Here is a 19,353-nt window from a genome sequence, read left to right on the forward strand (position 1 = left end):
AATACCAAAAAGGAGGTGGTAGAATACAGAGGTCACCAATATGTCTGCAATGTGAGAGTAAAACGCTTTGACACACAGCTTTGTTGTAGGAGATCCCAATGATGAGGGCCTTGCTTTCCATAGTATCAATAAGTAAGTGCAAGGTGTGAGGCAGAGTTGCCACCCAAAGGGGAGAGCAGTACTCGATCAAGCTGCAAATTCAGGCCTTGTAGATTTGCAAAAGTTCAGATTGGCTAAGGAAAGACCTTGCACAATGAAGGATGCACAATCGACAGCTGGCTTTGGAGGCCATTATTGCCAAGGGACTGTGGGAAGAGGAGGAGGAGAGTGGAGGGAAGTGAAAATATTAGGGAAACGAACAAGGACATTTGCTAAATAAAGAAAACAACATTTATAAAGTGCTATTAATAATAACAATGATACAATAATAAAATGAAAAGGAAATAAACATCCAGCATAATTCTTGCCAGGAGACTGTTTCGGCAACACCCTAACGCTCTGCATAAAGTATGGTGCAATGTTGTTGATGAGTATGATGATGTCAATGTTTGCAATTTCTCACCGAGTTTCAATTTTTGGCTTCACCCAAAACTTTATTAGCAGCAATATGCTTTTATGTTTTCTTTGTGTAGATAAAATTGAGATCCGAACATTGGATCTCATTGCGAGGGTTGGAATGTCCAGTCGGCTAACCTTGAAATGTTTTTGTTGTATACTGTAAAGAGCATTTGTTTGCACTTCAAGGGGTCACCAAACAAATGTACAAACAGCTCAATCAGCAAGGAAGACTATAGAAATTAAAAAGTACCTGCCTTTGCAGATTCTGGCCAGAAGAAATTTTCAGAAAAAAGAGATCGAAAGATACATCAGAAACCAAAGGGAACCAATGAATATCTGGTAAGTTTTCTTTATTCATCAATTTTTTTTTGTTGCAACTATGCAATAAATAAATGGTTAATTTAAGTTCCAGGTAGAACATGATCCTTCATTCTTGTACTATTGCAAATGAGTTTTGGTGTTCCAGCTGAGTGATCAACCAATGATGTTTCTGTACAATCTGTGATGCTTTGTTTACACACACACACACACACACACACACACACACACACACACACACACACACACACACACACACACACACACACACACACACACACACACACACACACACACACACACACACACACACACACACACACACACACACACACACAAAAAATGTTGTTGCAGGTCGAGTCGAGGGACACGCTGAATGCTGTTGCGCTGAAGTTTGACACAACTCCCAACGAGCTTGTACAACTCAATAAGCTGTTTTCACAAATGATCATTCCAGGACAGGTAGAGCGGTGTTTGCTGAGCTCGGTTTCATCACTGTGGACGATATATCCAGCAGGGTCCTTAATTGCACTCATTTTGCAGGTTCTGTATGTGCCAGACAAAATTTGCATTTCGAGTGAAGACAGCTCTCCTTCAATCAGTCCCGTCAGTCCGCTATCACCCACGTCTTCAGAAGCAGATAGTGACAAAGTCCAGGTATGTTACGATTCTTTGGTTGTTGGGTGCATTTGGTTTTTCTTTACTTTGCTCTGTGATTACACATTCCTTCTATGTCATAGCTCTTTTTTTGTAAAGAGGGGTAAGAAAGGACACGAGAGGGGTAAGACCTATAGTCATTCAGAATCTTCTTATTCTTCTTTCGGCTGCTCCCGTTAGGGGTCGCCACAGCGGATCAACCATCTCCATTTCGCTCTATCCTCCACATCTTCCATTGAAACTCCAACCACCCACATGTCTGCCCTCACCGCATCCATGAACCTCTTCTTTGGCCTTCCTCTTCTCATCCTGCCTGGCGGCTCCATCTTCAGCATCCTTCTCCTGATATACTCCGCTTCCCTCCTGTGCACATGTCCAAACCATCTCAATCTCGCCTCTCTCACTTTGTCTCCAAACCGTCCTACCTGCGCTGTCCCTCAAATATACTCATTCCTTATCCTGTCCATCCTCATCACTCCCAACGAGAATCGCAGCATCTTTAACTCTGCCACCTCCAGCTCCGCTTCCTGTCTTTTTGTTAGCGCCACCGCCTCCAAACCATACAACATAGCTGGTCTCACAACCGTCTTATATACTTTCCCCTTAACTCTTGCAGCTACCCTTGTCAGAAATCACTCCTGCAACTCTTCTCCACCCACTCCATCCTGCCTGCACTCTCTTTTTCACTTCTCTCCCACACTCTCCGTTACTTTGGACAGTTGATCCCAAGTATTTAAACCCATCCACCTTCCCCACCTCAACTCCTTGCAACCGCACCATGCCACCACCACCCTCCCTCTTATTTACGCACATGTACTCCGTCTTACTCCTACTGACTATTGTTCCCCTTCTCTCCAGTGCGTACCTCCACCTCTCAAGGCTCGACTCAGCCTGCTCCCTACTCTCCCGACAGATCATGATGTCATCCGCGAACATTATAGTCCATGGAGACTCCAGTCTGATCTCGTCCGTCAACCTGTCCATCACCATTGCAAACAGGAAAGGGCTCAGAGTCGATCCTTGGTGCAATCCCACTTTTACCTTAAACCGGTCTGTCATTCCTACCGCACACCTCACCACTGTCACACTGTCCTCATACATATCCTGCACGATCCTCACATACTTCCCCACCACTCCCGACTTCCTCATACAATGCCACAACTCCTCTCTTGGCACCCTATCATAAGCTTTCTCTAAATCCACAAACACACCATGTAACTCCTTCTGGCCTTCCCTATACTTCTCCATCAACATTCTCTAAGCAAATATCGCATCAGTGGTGCTCTTTCCTGGCATAAACCCATATTGCTGCTCACAAATCGTCACCTCTCCTCTCAACCGCGCTTCCACTACTCTTTCCCACAACTTCCTTGTGTGGCTTAACAACTTTATCCCTTTGTAATTTCCACAGCTCTGCACATCACACTTGTTCTTGAAAATCGGAACCAGTGCACTTAATCTCCACTCCTCCGGCATCCTCTCACTTTCCAAGATTTTATTAAACAATCTGGTTAACAACCCCACTGCCATTTCTCCTCAGCACTTCCATGCCTCCACTGGTCCTCACTTCATCCTTACTGATCCACCCCACTTCCAGATTCACTATCTTCACCTCTTCCAACCTTCTCTCTCTCTCATTTTCTTCATTCATCAGCTCCTCAAAGTCCTCCATCCACCTTCTCAACATACTCTCCTCACTCGTCAGCACATTCCCATTTATATTGTTGTAGATTTCTGCCCGTTCTGCGTGCGCACGACCTTTTCAACCCAATCCAGGCTGCGCGTCCACCGAACGCGCAATCCAGTCGTAGCTTCCGGATCAACGCCGAAACCCAGCTACGGGTGTTTTTAACACACCATAAACCAGCCAACTCTTCTGTCCACGCGCTACAGGGTCAATCACCGAATTGTCGATATCCCTAACTATTCGCGTGGACAGAAATGCCGGGAGTTTATACCTCAACTGGACCTGCACGAAAATGAGCCGCTTAAGCAGCTCGTTCCGTATGCGATTGCCGAGCGGTTATATATCGCCAAGTCCCGTCAGACCTGATGTACGTTTTATCGGCTTATAATCAGCCAGCTAATTATTCCGAACGCTCCATGGCAGTTAATGTGAGGAAGGGACGCAACGAGCATGTGACATTTAATAATGGGGACATTTATTTCCCTACACAGGCATGCAATGAATAGGGGGATGGGGAAAAAGACACGAGCAAAATCCTACAGCCGAGTTCTATTATGAAATGTAAAGCAAATTCAACACAGGCACTTAACAGTTTCCTACTTGTTAGACGGGCCCACAAACACACGTACGCACACACACACCCAATAAATGGTGGCTGATGCCTTTAATAAGGACTTCAACTCGGAGGGACAGATGAGCTGAAACCCAGAACCTATCTCAAACCTCTCCACCTCGTGTGGTCTTCAAGCTGCTCGGACCCGGGCTCCAGCGAGAGCGAGCTGGATTCAATCGCCATGAACCGAGATCCTTCCCGAGCTCCAGAAAATCCTCTTGCGCTTCTGAACACGTGCTGGTCAGACGAGGCGCCGATCCTTCCCGTCGATGCGTCGCTTCCTCGAAGAACCAGCTCCAAAATGAGGCCATTTAGTCGCTCCAACCCAGGAAGCAAGCACAGAACAAAGAGCTCTACGAACCAAGAAGAGCCAGCCGAACCGGATGACTAAGTAGAGCGCAAAACACGCGCGACTCGCAACTGGTGCTCCTCTCTCGATGAACAACCAACAAGCTCGAGCCGAGCAACCAGCTCAACTCTCTTTCGATGAACCAAGCACAAAAAGCGAACCACCTCTCTTCCGAACAAAGCCAGAGCCCAAAAAGTGAACCGAGCCAAGCAGAATCAAAAAGCCTTCAACCCTAACCCGAGCCAAGCAGAACCCGAAGGCCTACTGAACAAAAAAGCCTTCTCCCTAACCTGAGCCAAGCAGAACCCAAAGGCCTTCTGAACATGAAAAAAGCAGAGGTTCTCTTCCTTATCCCTCTCTGCCCCTCCCCCCCCCCCCGCTCCCGGCGTGACTCATCCCCTCGTGCCCGCACAACCACAGGTGGGAGGGAGTTGTTTACGTCATGAATCACGGGACGGGAGGGCTCTTCTTCCTCTTCCCAGAAGAGGGGGAGGGTTGGCTTCCTTTGTGTTGTGATCACTCCCGAACTATTAAATTAAATCACAGCGCATTTAATCGATTTCTGCCCATTAAACAATGGAAGGTGAGCTATCTATGGAACATGCACTCATCGACATAACTGAGCTAAAGGAACCTGAATGTTGTGTGCGATCGAATTCCAAATTCGAACAATATATATATATATATATATATATATATATATATATATATATATATATATATATATATATATATATATATATATACATATATATATATATATACATATGTAGTATATACCGGGCGTAGTGGCGTGCGCCTGTAATCCGGCTACTCGGAGGCTTGGGTTGGAGGATCACTTGAGGACGGGAGCTCTGCGCTGGGCCGCGCAATGAGAGGGTGTTGGGCAGCCCGGGATCATGGCGAAACCCAATCCTTATCCGTGTGTCGTAAGAGGCGACCAGGGTTGCGTCAGGAAGGGTATCCGGCGTAAAACCTGTGCCAAATCAGTATGCGGATCATAACGGATGATCTGCTGTGGCGACCCCTAACGGGAGCAGCCGAAAGAAGAACAAATATATATATATATATATATATATATATATATATATATATATATATATATATATATATATATGTAGTATATTCACAAAGATGACTTTGGAACTTGGTTCTTGGTTTAAGTGTCTTTGTTGAGCAGAAATGAAATAATAAACTTCTCTTAATGCTCTTATTTGACTACCTCCTGAGCCACCATATCATTTTGAGATTGTAGTAAATTGTTTTTCCATTTTTCAATGAGATAACGATCAAAGTTTTCAGTCCTTTCAAGGATATTAATTTTTTTTATTTACATCCTCCAACTTATTTGTAATTAAATTTATCCGCTTATTTGTTTTATCACCTCTTACACCGGTTATTTCTTTAATAAGACTTATTTGATATTTCTCACATTCTTTATGTTTTCCATTTAAATACCGAGGCTGATTACATCTCCACTCTTTGGTTTGGTTATTGCTTGATTCTATCATTTATAAAGCAGTAAATAGATGGCAGTAGCCTGTTAAAATTCCCAACCCAATATCTTCACACTTTTACTTGTAACCATAAGGGAGACTATTGATTCCATTTTCTAAAATATATCTTTTATCACCAAAAGCTCCTCATGCTTTCTTATTTATCTCTTCTGTATATAATTGATGTTTATAACTTTGTATTGTATTCATTTTTCTGTACTCTTCCTTCTTTAAGGTTAAACAGTTGTAATAATGTTTAAAGTTTATTGTTTCCTTGATTATATTTTTATTTATTCCCTTTAGCTTCTTATAACACCTTTCAATGTTATTATTATCAATATACGTAAAAGCATAAGACTTTGATTTCAATCCTATAAATTCACTCGTGACTTTCCCACCCAATTAATCTTTAAACTTTCCAATAACCTTTTTATTCTTTGATGAAAACAACACATTACCTGACTTATAATTACTTGTATCATATATATCAATCATATCCTCATATACATCACTTGTCTTAATTTCTAATATCAAACTATCTGTATCCATATGTAACAATGGCACATTATCCTTGTACTTTGATTTTAAATTATTTCATAATAGTTATACATTAACGACTTTGACAAGTCCAGAATTGATGTTCCTATCTAAATAGGTTTATCCATTTTAATACTCTTTTTTTCAAATGAATAGCACAAAAGTTCTCTGAAAACACCTCCGCTCATTCAAAACTTGGTCTATTAATTAACTTTGCAGCCTGTTTCCAAGATGCAGCAAGTCTTATGTTTTTTTAATTCCTAACATTTTCCATAGTCTTTCCAAAAAGAGCATTATTCATTAATTTATAATAGTCCTTCTCAAAATATGTTTTTGCTTCTGTTCTCCTTTTTGTATTAAAATCAATATACTTCAACCAATGACTTTGTTTAAATTTCAAAATCTGATGAATTTTCCTCACTCTCAACCCAGCAGATAAATATTGTCTCAATTTCCTTTGATGCAAAACGTAACTTTCTTTATCATTTAATGCACTAAGTAGTTTTTCTGGAGATTTACCTTTTATATTAAATGACTGTTGGTAATCAGTTAACCATTCTTTTCTTGGACTTTCTTAATCAGGGGCATAAGGTAGGTCTTTATGTTTGTGATGATGTTCTTCTGGATATTTTAAATCAACCTCAAAATAATGTCCAACTTCAGCTTCATCCAATTCTTTTTGAGAGGAAACAACAATGTCTTGTAAAACTTTTTCATAATGTTTTTCTTTAACCCATTTAAGTTTTCCATCAGGTTAAGATTGAGACATAGCCCATCCATACAAATTGTTAGCATCATAATACATCAGGTAAGAGTTGACCTCATTCTTATTATAATCAGAAAGATATTTGTTATTTGCTTTGGCATATCTCTTGGAACATACTTGAGATATTCCTCCTCTTTTAGCCTTCCCTATCATTAAAAGCATATCTACATCACTGATTAATTCCAAATTCTGTTTTGTCATTTTTAACATAGCACTCCAAGCCAAACCTGGGGCTGTATAATAGTGAACGGGGTCTAATCCATAAGAATTTTTATTATGACAGACTGTTCTAAAAGTTTCAAACACATCAGCCAATAACAATACATCAGTTTTAAGATACAAATCATGATATTCTCCAAGATTCTTTATATTAAACTTCTCCCAAACCTTTTTAGCTTGTGTATCATCTCTATCAGAAATATGAGTTTTATTCCACTTGCTGTAGAAACTTTCCCTTGAAGGAAGTTGTGTTTCTTTTAACTTCTCAAATGAATCCATGTTGTCATACGGATATATTCCCTTTTGTGATGAGAGATCAATCTCTTCTTCATTTGAGAAATGTGATTTAAGATTCTTTAAGTTTTTAATATTTGATGCCAAGTTAGATAATGGACTTGCCATAAACTTGTATGTGTCAAGAAATCTGATATGGGTTATGGGGGATGTATGAATTGTTTTTGTGAATGAGATGTATTTTTGATCTGTGTTAGGAATGGCAGAAATATCTCCAGATGTCTTTGAAAGTTCATTTATAAATAGATGTGTGTCATAGTGAGCGTTGTTGTGAAGAAAGACAGGAATAAATTTGGAGGCTTCTAATTAAGATTACAATGGGAATGAGCTGGACCTCTATATTTTCCACTGAGATGACAATGATCCCTAACTTTGACCTCTCCCTCAATTTTCTCCTCACAAATATGACAGATACTGTTCATTCTAAATTCCCTTTTCTCTCCCTTTGTTAATGACATTGGTTTATAGTTTTTAACCATTATTTCTCTTCGTCCTATACAGTCATTTTCCAATCGTCTAACAAACTCCTCTGAGGCATCTTCTCCTCTAGAAAGTTCTAACTTGTTGTATTCATCACTAACTGATGATTTGATATACAGTAGTAACAGAAACCACAGGAGTATGTTTTTGATATTTATCTGTGTTTGATTTATTTGGATTTGGAGAAACAGTATCCATCTTTTCAAGGATACTTTCAAAATCGGCATATATCACAAACGGATGTTTTATAGATTTGTTAAAATCTTTGAATGATATGTTTGAACCTGCTTTCGGTAAATTGATTACAGTTGATTTATGATTACCTCAATATTTCGAATACTGATTTAATCGTTCTTTTGTGTGAAAGGAGTTGAGACATCTCTTACAAGGATATGTTTTACCTTTTTTCTTGTATAGTTGTGATTTGGTTAATCTTGATGAAAGCATAATCTGATTTTTCCTTTGAAGTAAAGTAGAGAAGGTCAATGTGTGTTTCATCATTTTGAAATTTTTAATATCTGAACTTTGTTTGTATCCATTAATCCATATACATTAACAGATAGATTATTCATTTTCTCAAATTTAGGAATATCTCTCAATGACATTGGAAACTTTAAATCTTTAACATTTAATGTATTCTCATATTTCTTGTAATGTTCAACCCTTTCAGGTTTCCATTGTGGAGGATGTAAGTGAGCAAGAACAGACCGTAGAAAACATTTATTATCTTTGTTTTGAATATTAACAACTGCTTTCTTCAGTTTTATCTCTTTTGGTAAATCAATGTAAGAAGAAGCTTGAAGAGGATCTGATTTTAAGATGTGTACATCTAAAAATATTATTTTTGTAATCGCAAATCCACTACCTACTACAGTGTTATCAACATCTTGTTCTTGTCTCTGGAGTTCATTATAAACATCACATCTTACAAAATCTTGAAATTATGAGATAAAGTGAGGGTTTGTCCTCGTATAGGGAGTAGTTTCATCGCCTTCTCTTACCATATTCAGTTTTACTCCTATATAAAACTTAAAAGTTTTCATTTCACTTAATGTGTTTTTAATTATAGTTTCAATACTTTGTTTGACCACATCAACAGCTTCCATGATTGAAGATGGTCCAGGGTCTTGAAAGTGAAACGATCTTATTTTTATATGTCCTTTAAATGCCCCATCAGTGTTTTCAATGGAGAATTTAGTGGCACCTCCCCTTTCTTCATTGTTCTTGTGTTTGCGTAATTGAAGGTGTTTATTATAAAAACAATTTTATGAATATCATTATCACATCTATCACATCTATCGCCTGGTATTGGCATAGTGGTTAGGCTGGCGGCGTGGGATCCAAAAGGTCCTGAGGTCAAGCCCCGTTGGCCGCTTGAATTAATACACACCAGGAGGTTGACTCAGCCTGTCATCCTTCCGAGGTCTGCGAAGTGAGTACCAGTGTTTTGGGCCCGATGTATGCCCCGGTTAGAATAGGTGTACCATATCCCTGTGTCGTAAGAGGCGACCAGGGTTGCGTCAGGAAGGGCATCCGGCGTAAAACCTGTGCCAAATCATTATGCGGATCATAACGGATGATCCGATTTGGCGACCCCTAACGGGAGCAGCCGAAAGAAGAAGGAGAAGAAGAAGATTATCACTTCTATCACAATGTTTTGTTTCTTGGTCAAGTGGAGATATTTGTCTGAAAAGATTGAATGTGTGTTTGTTGGTTTGAAAGTGTTTTTTATAACATTTATATTCATGATTACAAACATCGCAGTACATTGTATTCACCATATTTATATAACAAAACTTTGCTTGAAATAAAATTTTCTTGATGAAAATTTAGTTTAATTTATAGGTGAATCTGTACTTAAAACCATTTTATCCTCCAACTTTTTTCACTTAATAAATACAATGCATCAAGACACAAAAGACAAGTTTCAATGTATATCTTCATTTTTAAAAGATACTGAGAAATATGACGAGGATGTAAAATTGAATAAAGATAAATGTAACAACTATTGGATAAAAACAATTATGAGAAATAATGAGTTCTTCAATTTCCTTCATTGGAAGGGCTTTTAGTATATCTGGAAGAACATCAATTAGTGTAGCTCTAACAAAAGTTTCTCCTCTCCTTCTGGCAATATATTCAAAACTAGAAAAAGCAATGAAACAAGAAAAAGTATCAAAAAAGAAAAACCTCATGGAAGAAGCTTTAGAAAGAAAAGATAGGACCTTCTGTAATATGCAAGGAGAAATTTGTATTTTTTTCAATAACCCGAAAGATGTAAATCCTGATGAAATAAAGGATGTTAATATATCAGGTGAAATGTCATTTCGTTCAATAGTAGTTAGGACCATTTTAAAATTACCTTTTATATAAAAAATGTATTAGTTGAATCTGTTAATGAAAAAAAGTATATAGATATAGATGGTAATGTTTTTTTCTGCGAATTAAATACGAAATATTATTCAACTGAAGATTTCGAAGATTATTAGTGATGATAGTATCTCTGTTGGAACAGAAGACAGTTATGTACCGAGAGTTTGTGTTCAAACGATAGTTATGAAAGTTGTTTTATAGATGATTGTGAAAGCACCAATGAAAGTACTGAAGATGATACTGAAAATGAATTTTAGTGAAGTAAAGTCTCACTTTATAAATATGAATAGTTTGCTAGATTTTGAGCCTCTTGAATTTTCTGATTCTCCACATGACAAATTTGAGAATTGTCCTGCGTGTGAAAGACGGGGATTGAACACAGAGTCAAAAGCCGATAAACAATGCATGTTCTGTGATTATCTTCTAATTAATGATAAAAAAAATATAAAAAGGAATATAATTATTTTGGATTTATACCAAAAATGAATTATTTTACAAGATTGATTATAGAAAGGAATGTCACGTATGAGGGTGATAACACACATTTCCTTACAATGGAAGAAACTGAACAAATGTATTGCAGAAATGTTCAAAGCATTGTTGTTATATATTATTCACGATTGTCATTTTCAGGGAAATATCAACACAAGATATTGTATAAATAAAATAATGGATTATCTTGAAATTAAACCCAAACTTATGATAAAATATAGTTTCTAATAAAGCCAATAATAAATTAAATAACCTGTTTTCCAAATAAATAAATGAATGATTTTTTACCCATTTGGGGAAATAAGATAAAATTTAACAACCATAAAAATCTTCCAAATTCATTAAGATGTCTCATAGTTGGTTCAGGTGGATGTGGAAAAACCTGCTTCTTTTAAAGATGCTCCTTACCTCCAACTTTTTAGATTATGATAATTTAATAATTTTCACAAAGTCAAGTTTTCAACCTGAGTATCAACTACTCTCACAAGGTTTTATTCCTGGTCTTCAAAAGGAAGATATAATCGGTGTATTTAAACTTCAAAACAAACTAAATGATTACAACATTGAAGATATGATACAACTATTTTGTGAGACACAGAGATATAAAAAGAAATAAAAACCAATAACTTGTATTCTCAGTGATAATACGGATGATATACCTTCTCCCCAAGATTTAAGAAATCAAAAAAGAACCTCGTTATCTTTGACGATTGTGTTCATGAGAGAAATCAAACAGTAATGGATAGCTGCGACACAAGAGGGAGACATTCTTCTTGTCATTGTATTTATCTTAGTCAATCATACTTTCAACTCCCTCGTCGCTCAATAAGAAACAATGCTAATACTCTTATTTTATTCAAGTTAAATTCAATAGATATAAACAATTTTGGAGAGACAATTGTTCTACATTATGTCGTAAAAAGGAATTTGGGGATTATATGAAGCACATGACTAAAAAATATAAATATATTGTTGTGAACCAAGATGAGATATTAAAAGATATATTTTTTATTTTATAAAAATTATATATATAAATGACAACTATCATTATAAATCTTGTGGGTGAATCTGCTTCTGGAAAAAACTTTCACAAATCAAGGTTCTTGTATAGTACAAATGAGAATATTTTAAATTTGCTTAAAAAGCACCATGTAATTTGTATTGTTTCAACAACAACTAGAGCAATAAGACCTGGAGAAGTAGAAGGTGAAGATTATTACTATATTTCAGTGGAGGAATATGCGATTGAGGAATGAAGGTCAAATATTTGAGGGGGTTTCTCTTGGTACAACAAAATATTCACATTGTAAGAGTGAGTTGAAGAAACTAAAATCAGGTGGTCTTGGTATATTAGAAACTAATCCAGAAGGAATGAGAAAAATTATTAAACATCTGAGTAGTAATGGGGTAAAGATTCTGTCATTCGGTTTTGATGTTGATGAAGAAACTCAATGCAAATGTATGAAAAGCAGAGATGCAAGTGTTAGTGAAGAAGAAATTACAACTCGTATTAATGTTAATAAAGAATTTGATGAAATATTTAAAGAAAGGATTTCTTTGAACACATCTACTTTAATGATTAAGAAAAGGAAAATTCCCCTGTTGACCTTTATAATTCAGTGAATGATATTTTCCAATAAATAAATGGATGCGAAAGAAAGAGCAAGAAGATTTAAGGAGTATCAAGAGTTGGTTTCAAAAGTTGTAAAACAACAGGAAGACATAAAGAAGAAATCCAGACAGAAACTAATGGGTGAAGAAGCATTTGAAAGAAAACAAGAGAAATTTTTTAAACCACTTTTTAAAAAAGAAAAAATTATCGATGCTTCCACAGTTCCCACAAAAGAATACACCCCTAAAAATACTTCAAATGTTAAAAGATTTCAGTCAAATGACAGAGGAAGAATTAGAGCATATATAGGAGAATTAGAATATGATGATGAAGGACTATTTCAACCCCTTGATTATATTGTGAAGGCTCTTCAAAACAATGAATATTCAGCGGATTCAAAAACCAAAGCAGGACTCATTACAACAGAACAACCAGCAATATTTCATCTTGCTCAAGAAAAGGGATTGACATTTAATGATGAATTAAGGTTCTTGAGTTCTGCTCAACCCCCTGTTGAACTAACTCCGACATTAATGTTTCTTCTCACAAAATAAGGAAAACAAGGTTCAACTGTGAGGGATGAATCAAAGTATTTTGATAAACCATTGGATATGAAAAATAAGGATAATATAGTATATATTGATCTGCTGGACTCTCTTAATTATTGGATTAGTCTATCTGGTAAAAGTAGGAAGAATGAGAAGGAGAAACACATTATTCATGCTTTAAGTAGGTTTGGTTCAGGTGTTAGTTTTCTTCCAAATGACCCATCACAATTAGTTGATAGACTGTTATTGCTGTTAGGTGGTCAGAAGGCTGGAAATAATTGTTTTAATGAAGCATCAGCCATTTTGGACCAGTTGATGAACATGGAAATAAGTAATAAATGTCAATGCAAAGATATTTTATCCCATATTAAATAACATGAGAAGCACAAGCCTTAGTTTTAATTTCACAACAAGCGGCCACACATCTTCATTCCCATACCCACTACAACTTGACGCAACAAAAGAATATGAGGCGTCTTTATTGTCCATGGAAACTTGCAATACCTAATTTAATATCACCGAGAAAAATGACAAGTTTAGTTATAATCCAGAAAGTGGATACAAAACGATAACAGTTTCACCCGGAGCAAATGAGATTTCTCAAATATCTTCCGAAATTACTCGTCTTATGAAAGAACAGGGTGATGAACCAAAAAATATTGTTATAGATATTCAAAAACATGCTTCAAAATCAACGATTAAACTTAAAAATAACTACAAGGTTGATTTCACAATTGAAAATTCATTTAGAGAGTTATTGGGATTCTCCTCAAAAAAGATTGAAACTAATGGGATGTTTTTCAGTGATAATGTCATTCAAATATCGTCAGGCATAAATTCGGTATTAATTCACTGTTATTTGATTGATGGCTCTTATCATGATGGAATAAGAACAAATACAATATTTTCATTCAGCGCATACTCAACCCCAATTGGTTATAATTTCAATATGGAACCCAAAAATCTGGTTTATCTTCCAGTGTCAGGAAAAACCATATACAGAGTAAATTTTAGGATAACCGACCAAGATAATCGCATGATTTCTTTGAATGGAGAAATTATATCCATCAGAATTCACCTACGTGAAGTTTTCCAATAAATAAATACGATGGTTATTGTGAGGAAACACGAGTTGGGAAAATATAAAAGAATTACAGGGGATGGGATGTTCCTTTCCCCATACTACAAGGGTGAAGGTATGTATCTTGGTAGAGGATACTATAAACCTAAGGGACAAAGGGGTGTCGGACATCAATTTAGAAAAAAAGGAGATGGGATAATTGATACTCAAATGGGTATCAGTTCAACTATTCTTAAACATAAAGACCTAATTGGTTCAACTGCTTCTGCTGTGGGAAATGTAGCGGGTGCTATAAAGAGTATAACAGATGCCCAAAAGAAATCCCATAAATTGCAAACAATAAAAGAAATTAAAAAGGCGAAACTCGGTTGTCTCCCCATCAACGACAGAAAATAATTCAAATACCTGGGTCAGGGTTTCAAAAGTTTTAACATCTTTTTTCCTCAATAAATACAAGTCTGAAAGTAATTGTTAGTATCTATGATTTGGATGATACCATTGTCATCTCAAACTCTACGAAAAAAGAAGACTACTTCAAGGTAAATGCAATAACTGGAACAGACTGGAATGCAAATGGAACAAAAAGTTTTGAAATAAGTAATTAACAAACTTATTTGAATCTAGGTGAAAGTTTCTTGTGTAAATTTACATTCACTAAGGCTGCGACTAACACAAACGCTACACTGGTAAATTATTTCTTCCGGAAAATGTTTGATAGTGTTCGTTTGTACATTGGAACACAAGAAGTTGAAGCGGTTGATTATGTTTCTGCTACATCTGAAATTATGAAATTTACACTATATTCATTTGGTGATAGAATGGGAAAGGGGGCTGTCGAAGGTTTTATTCCTGATATGTCAACGGGAACAAACACAGACCCTGGATATACTCAAAGGAAAGGAATGTATAATGATGATACAAAAGCAGGAATGAGTTTTACTGTGGCAGTTCCTCTTCAAGGTATATTTGGATTTTGTGATCATGATAAAGTTCTGTATGGTCTAAAAATTAGATTTTAACTGCAAAGGAATGATAATGAAAATAGATTGCTTTTTGGTGTGGCTAATGCTTTTGCTGCTCAGAATAAATTTCTAATTGATGAAATTAGTTGGTATATTAGTGAATATACTCCTAATCTTAAAACAGAAGAGATGTTGAATAGAAGACAACTCAAAGAAGCCTCTCAATGTATCATACCTTAAAAGAAGATGCCAACATGTTGACCTGAACCAAACCACTTACACATGGAATTTGGGTGTTCTGGAAGGAAAGCCATGATATCTGTGGTTCATTTAAATAATAAATATATGGTGATACTGCTACTGATAAGAATAATGCATTGAGTGATAACGCAAAGGTGAAACAACTTCGCGTTTCTGTAGATGCAACATTTTGTCCATGAGATAGATTGGAAATTAATTGGAGAAAAAAATGATTACGCTGAAGCATACAAGTCCTACCAAACGGTGTTTGAAAGCAATGGAAATAACGAACCCATTTTGGATATGACAGCTGTTTGTGCTCTGGCTTTCAAAAGGAATTAGCCACTGTGGCTAATCCAGGTTTCGAATGATTAGCCACAGGAGAGAGGAAATAGCCAAATATTTTATTCAAAAGTTTTTTTTTTTAGCAATATGAAATAACAAGTTAATTTTAAGGTGGATGGGCGAGGTTGGTTGGATGAGTGAGTTTGACGTGTGAGATTGGTTGAATGAACGACCATCAGGGGAGGTGGTGATTGTGAGGGGGTGGTGGTGGTGGTGGTGGTGATGGTGTGTGTGTGGGGGGGGGGTATGGTCATTATGCCTTTAGTAAGTGGTAGTGGGGGATGGGGGTGGTTGTGGACCAGGATTGGACTAACCTCATGCCAGTCAAACTCACTCATCCAACCAATCTCACCCAACAACTTCACTCATCCAATCAAACTCTCATCCAACCAATCTCACACATCAAACTCACACTTCCAACCAATGTCACACATCAAACTCACTCATACAACCAATGTCACCCATCAACTTCACTCATCTAACCAACCAAAGTCACCCATCAAACTCACTCATCCAAACAAGCTCTCTCATCCAAACAAACTCGTCCTACTACAGGTACTACTACTGATTGTGTCAAAACTCACCTGGCAACCACCGACCCAACGAAGCATGTAGCGCCGAATCGTGCCGAATCATTCCGGAAAAAAAAAAAATTCAAAATAACATTTGGAGATGGGAATGATGCGTAATTTCGGGCGATTTTTATTTTTTATTTTTTTTAAATACTTGAAACTAGTTTAAAACTACGAAAGTTAGTATATAGAAGCTTGTACGAAATCACGCGTGATTCCCGTAATCAAAACATACAAAATGGCGGCCGTCTCAGCCATGTCAATGAATGTTGAATTCTGTGCTAAAATCACCCAAAATTCGTCTAAAACTGGCAAAAAAAGCCACTAAAACACGGATTAGCCACAGTGGCTAATGGGTGGTTTAAAATATTAGCCACAGGTAAGGGGGATTTTTCCTGTGGCGAAGTGGCGAGCGGTAGTGCACATCCAGGACAGCATTTAAAAGTCTGTATACAATCTTTGCGATTGACCTGAGTGCTCAAAAGGAAACTATAAAGTCTAATCGAGTGGATACTTCCCTATACATTGAAAGAGGAGAGAGTGAAGAAGTTGATACATATTGGTTGCTTTTGGAAGAAACAGAATTATAGATGAATACAGATAATGGTGTTTTGATTAGTCTCACATAATTTTTTTGAAAAATAAATGAGTGGTAAAGTGCCAACTGGGGTATATGTTAATCAAATCAATCTTCATAAACTATCATCTTGCATTCAAAATCAAAAGCCTTGTATGATTAACTTTAATACAATTCAGAGAAAAGGAGCAGTAAGAATTGATGTTTTGCTCACAAGAGAACAGGTGGAAATCTAGAACGATACTGGCTCACTTAAAATTAAAATGTCAAAACCAATGTTGAAGAAATATTCAATAAGAGAGACGAGTGGAGGATTTCTCCCATTTGTAATTCCTTTATTTGCTGGTTTAAGTGCGGCTGGAGCATTGACGCGTGGTATTTCAGCAGCGGTGAAAACTGCCAACGAAAGGAAGGCTCAACTCCGGGCTCAAAAAGAATTGGAAAGACATAACAAAGAGTTGGAGAAACAAATTAGTGGAAGTGGTGTAATTGGAGATTTTGCTGAAAAACTTGAAAGTCTGCCTGATAAAGCGAGATTGATAGTTGGAGATATGCTTTGTTCTATCACACAAGCAAGTGTAAAATTAACTAAAAGGGGTAATGGATTATATCTTTCAAATAAATAAATGAGCATTGATGAGTGGTTTAATGAATTTGGAAAGAATAAAACATCAAATTTAGAACTTATCAAATATTGTAAGAAATTAAAAATTCTTCATATGGTTATTTGGATGAGAGATTAATTGACAAACATGTCTAAGCATACAAAGAATATTATTTGAAGTTAGAAGATAATAATGGGAACGGTTCTCATTGGGTTTATATTTTTAATCGTCAAGACAAATATTATTTTGATAGTTTTGGTATTCCACCACCCGTTGAAGTCATAAAATTCTTACAGAATGGTGTTTATCAAACATTTCAAGTCTAAGAATTAAATTCCAAGTGTTGTGGTCAATTATGTCTGTATATGTGTTATTTCAACTCAACAAAAACAAGTTTTTGAATGACATTTTTCGGGAGACGTGGCTCTAAGAGAGCTCCGCGTTGTTCTTCTTCTTGTTCTTCTTCTTGTTCTTCTTGTGAAGACAAAACCTTTAGTCTCGACTTTTATGTACAGGATCCGGATCTCCTTAAATACTAAACACCTGTACATATCCTCGCATTGAGGGTGCCTTTAATTTCAAGGGTTTTTCATCTGTTTTCTTCTTGTCGGCCATTGAAAAGTCTCATTTAAACTGAAATACAGAAATCAATAAACATCAACATCAATTCAACAATATGTGAATACTACATGTATGATGGCAGTGAGCTAGTGAACAACAGAAATTATGCATAAGTTTTAAAGAAAAAACATCCACAAATGACAAATTCCAAAATTAGGTCTAAAAACAGCCTGAAAATGACTTTTTTGGAAATGACGTCACTGTGACGTCACTATAGCGGCCATCTTGGATTTAATTTTGAGATTTTCAGTTAAGACTTGACCCAACGGTACAGAATGAGAAATTTCAGCGTCCTAGCCTAAGGGATAGCGAAGATATTTAAGGAGACCAAATTCCTTATTTCAGAATGGGGGGTGGGGTTACTGCGGGGCGTGTCACGACCACACCCACCCCCGATTTTTTTTTTTTTTTTTTTTTTTTTTTTTTTTTTTTTTTTTTTGCAGACAACCGGATTGTGCTAGGGCATGAATCAGGTTATCTGAAAAACATACTCTACAAAAATCCCCAGGGGGGGATGGGGGTCTACGGTGGCCTATGGTCTATATGTAAGTGTCACCAATGACATAACTTTCAACCTTGGCATGTTTAGCACTTTTTGTTGAGAAGCAAATGATCCAAGCAAAAGGTGAGACAAATTTCAATGTTAATGTTTGACTGATAAAAAAAATGTTGTTAAGTTGAAGTGGGATGTCTTACCTTGTACTGGCTATTTTACACAAAAGCTTATTTAAGGTTTTGCATATAAACAGGGTGATAACACACAAAAAGCTACCACCGATGTAATGCTATCACATATTTTCTACCTCTAGGGTTATATACCTTGCCAAAACTTACTATGAGAATTATTCTCCCCAGATGGTACTGACCAACCCTACTGGCTCATGGACGAATACTCTGTGCAGAGCGTTTGTGCTGCCGAAGTAGTCTCTGGCAATTGGGTCAAATCCTGGATGGGTCGCCACTACAACGCAGGATATCAGCAAGCTGGCACTCACTGCATCAATCTCTCCTGGAAATAAAACCGAAAGTAAAAAGTAACCTGAGTTTGAAGCAAAAACCTGTTCACTGTCCATGTGCATCCATAATAATATTAAATGGCAATGTGTGTATGTGTCAGTGTGCCTCTTCCATAACGCCAAAACCAATTAAACCTAGTGGCCCAAACTTTGCATGTATACTAACGGAACTCTGTGGTAGTGCATGAGTGAAAACGAGGTATTTGGGTAAATTTTAACACCCCTTTTGAAGATGATTAATGGCCTTATTTAATTATCCTTTATGAAGACTTCATCCTTGGTCAACCTCTTGGGTCAGCTTTCTCTCCCTCGCTGGGGTCTTGATTCACTATTTT

At 36.8% G+C, this 19,353-nt stretch overlaps 1 protein-coding gene across 11 annotated transcripts in view; it reads left to right on the forward strand.

Moving 5' to 3' along the window:
* Positions 1–19,353, forward strand: part of OXR1 (oxidation resistance 1) — a 325,783-nt gene that overhangs the window by 187,391 nt on the left and 119,039 nt on the right. For 9 of the 11 annotated variants that reach the window (XM_085895180.1, XM_085895181.1, XM_085895178.1 and 6 more), the window contains 3 exons: positions 821–897; positions 1,231–1,338; positions 1,420–1,533. In XM_085895180.1, the coding sequence (XP_085751306.1) occupies positions 821–897; positions 1,231–1,338; positions 1,420–1,533 (299 nt within the window). The remainder of the gene's footprint in view (positions 1–820; positions 898–1,230; positions 1,339–1,419; positions 1,534–19,353) is intronic. The other 2 variants (XM_085895185.1, XM_085895186.1) reach the window with 1 other exon arrangement.

The sequence above is a fragment of the Eptatretus burgeri genome, chromosome 9 (genome assembly GCF_056783735.1).
Source record: "Eptatretus burgeri isolate ZD-2024b chromosome 9, Ebu_testis_v1, whole genome shotgun sequence".
In the NCBI taxonomy this organism is placed as follows: domain Eukaryota; kingdom Metazoa; phylum Chordata; class Myxini; order Myxiniformes; family Myxinidae; genus Eptatretus; species Eptatretus burgeri.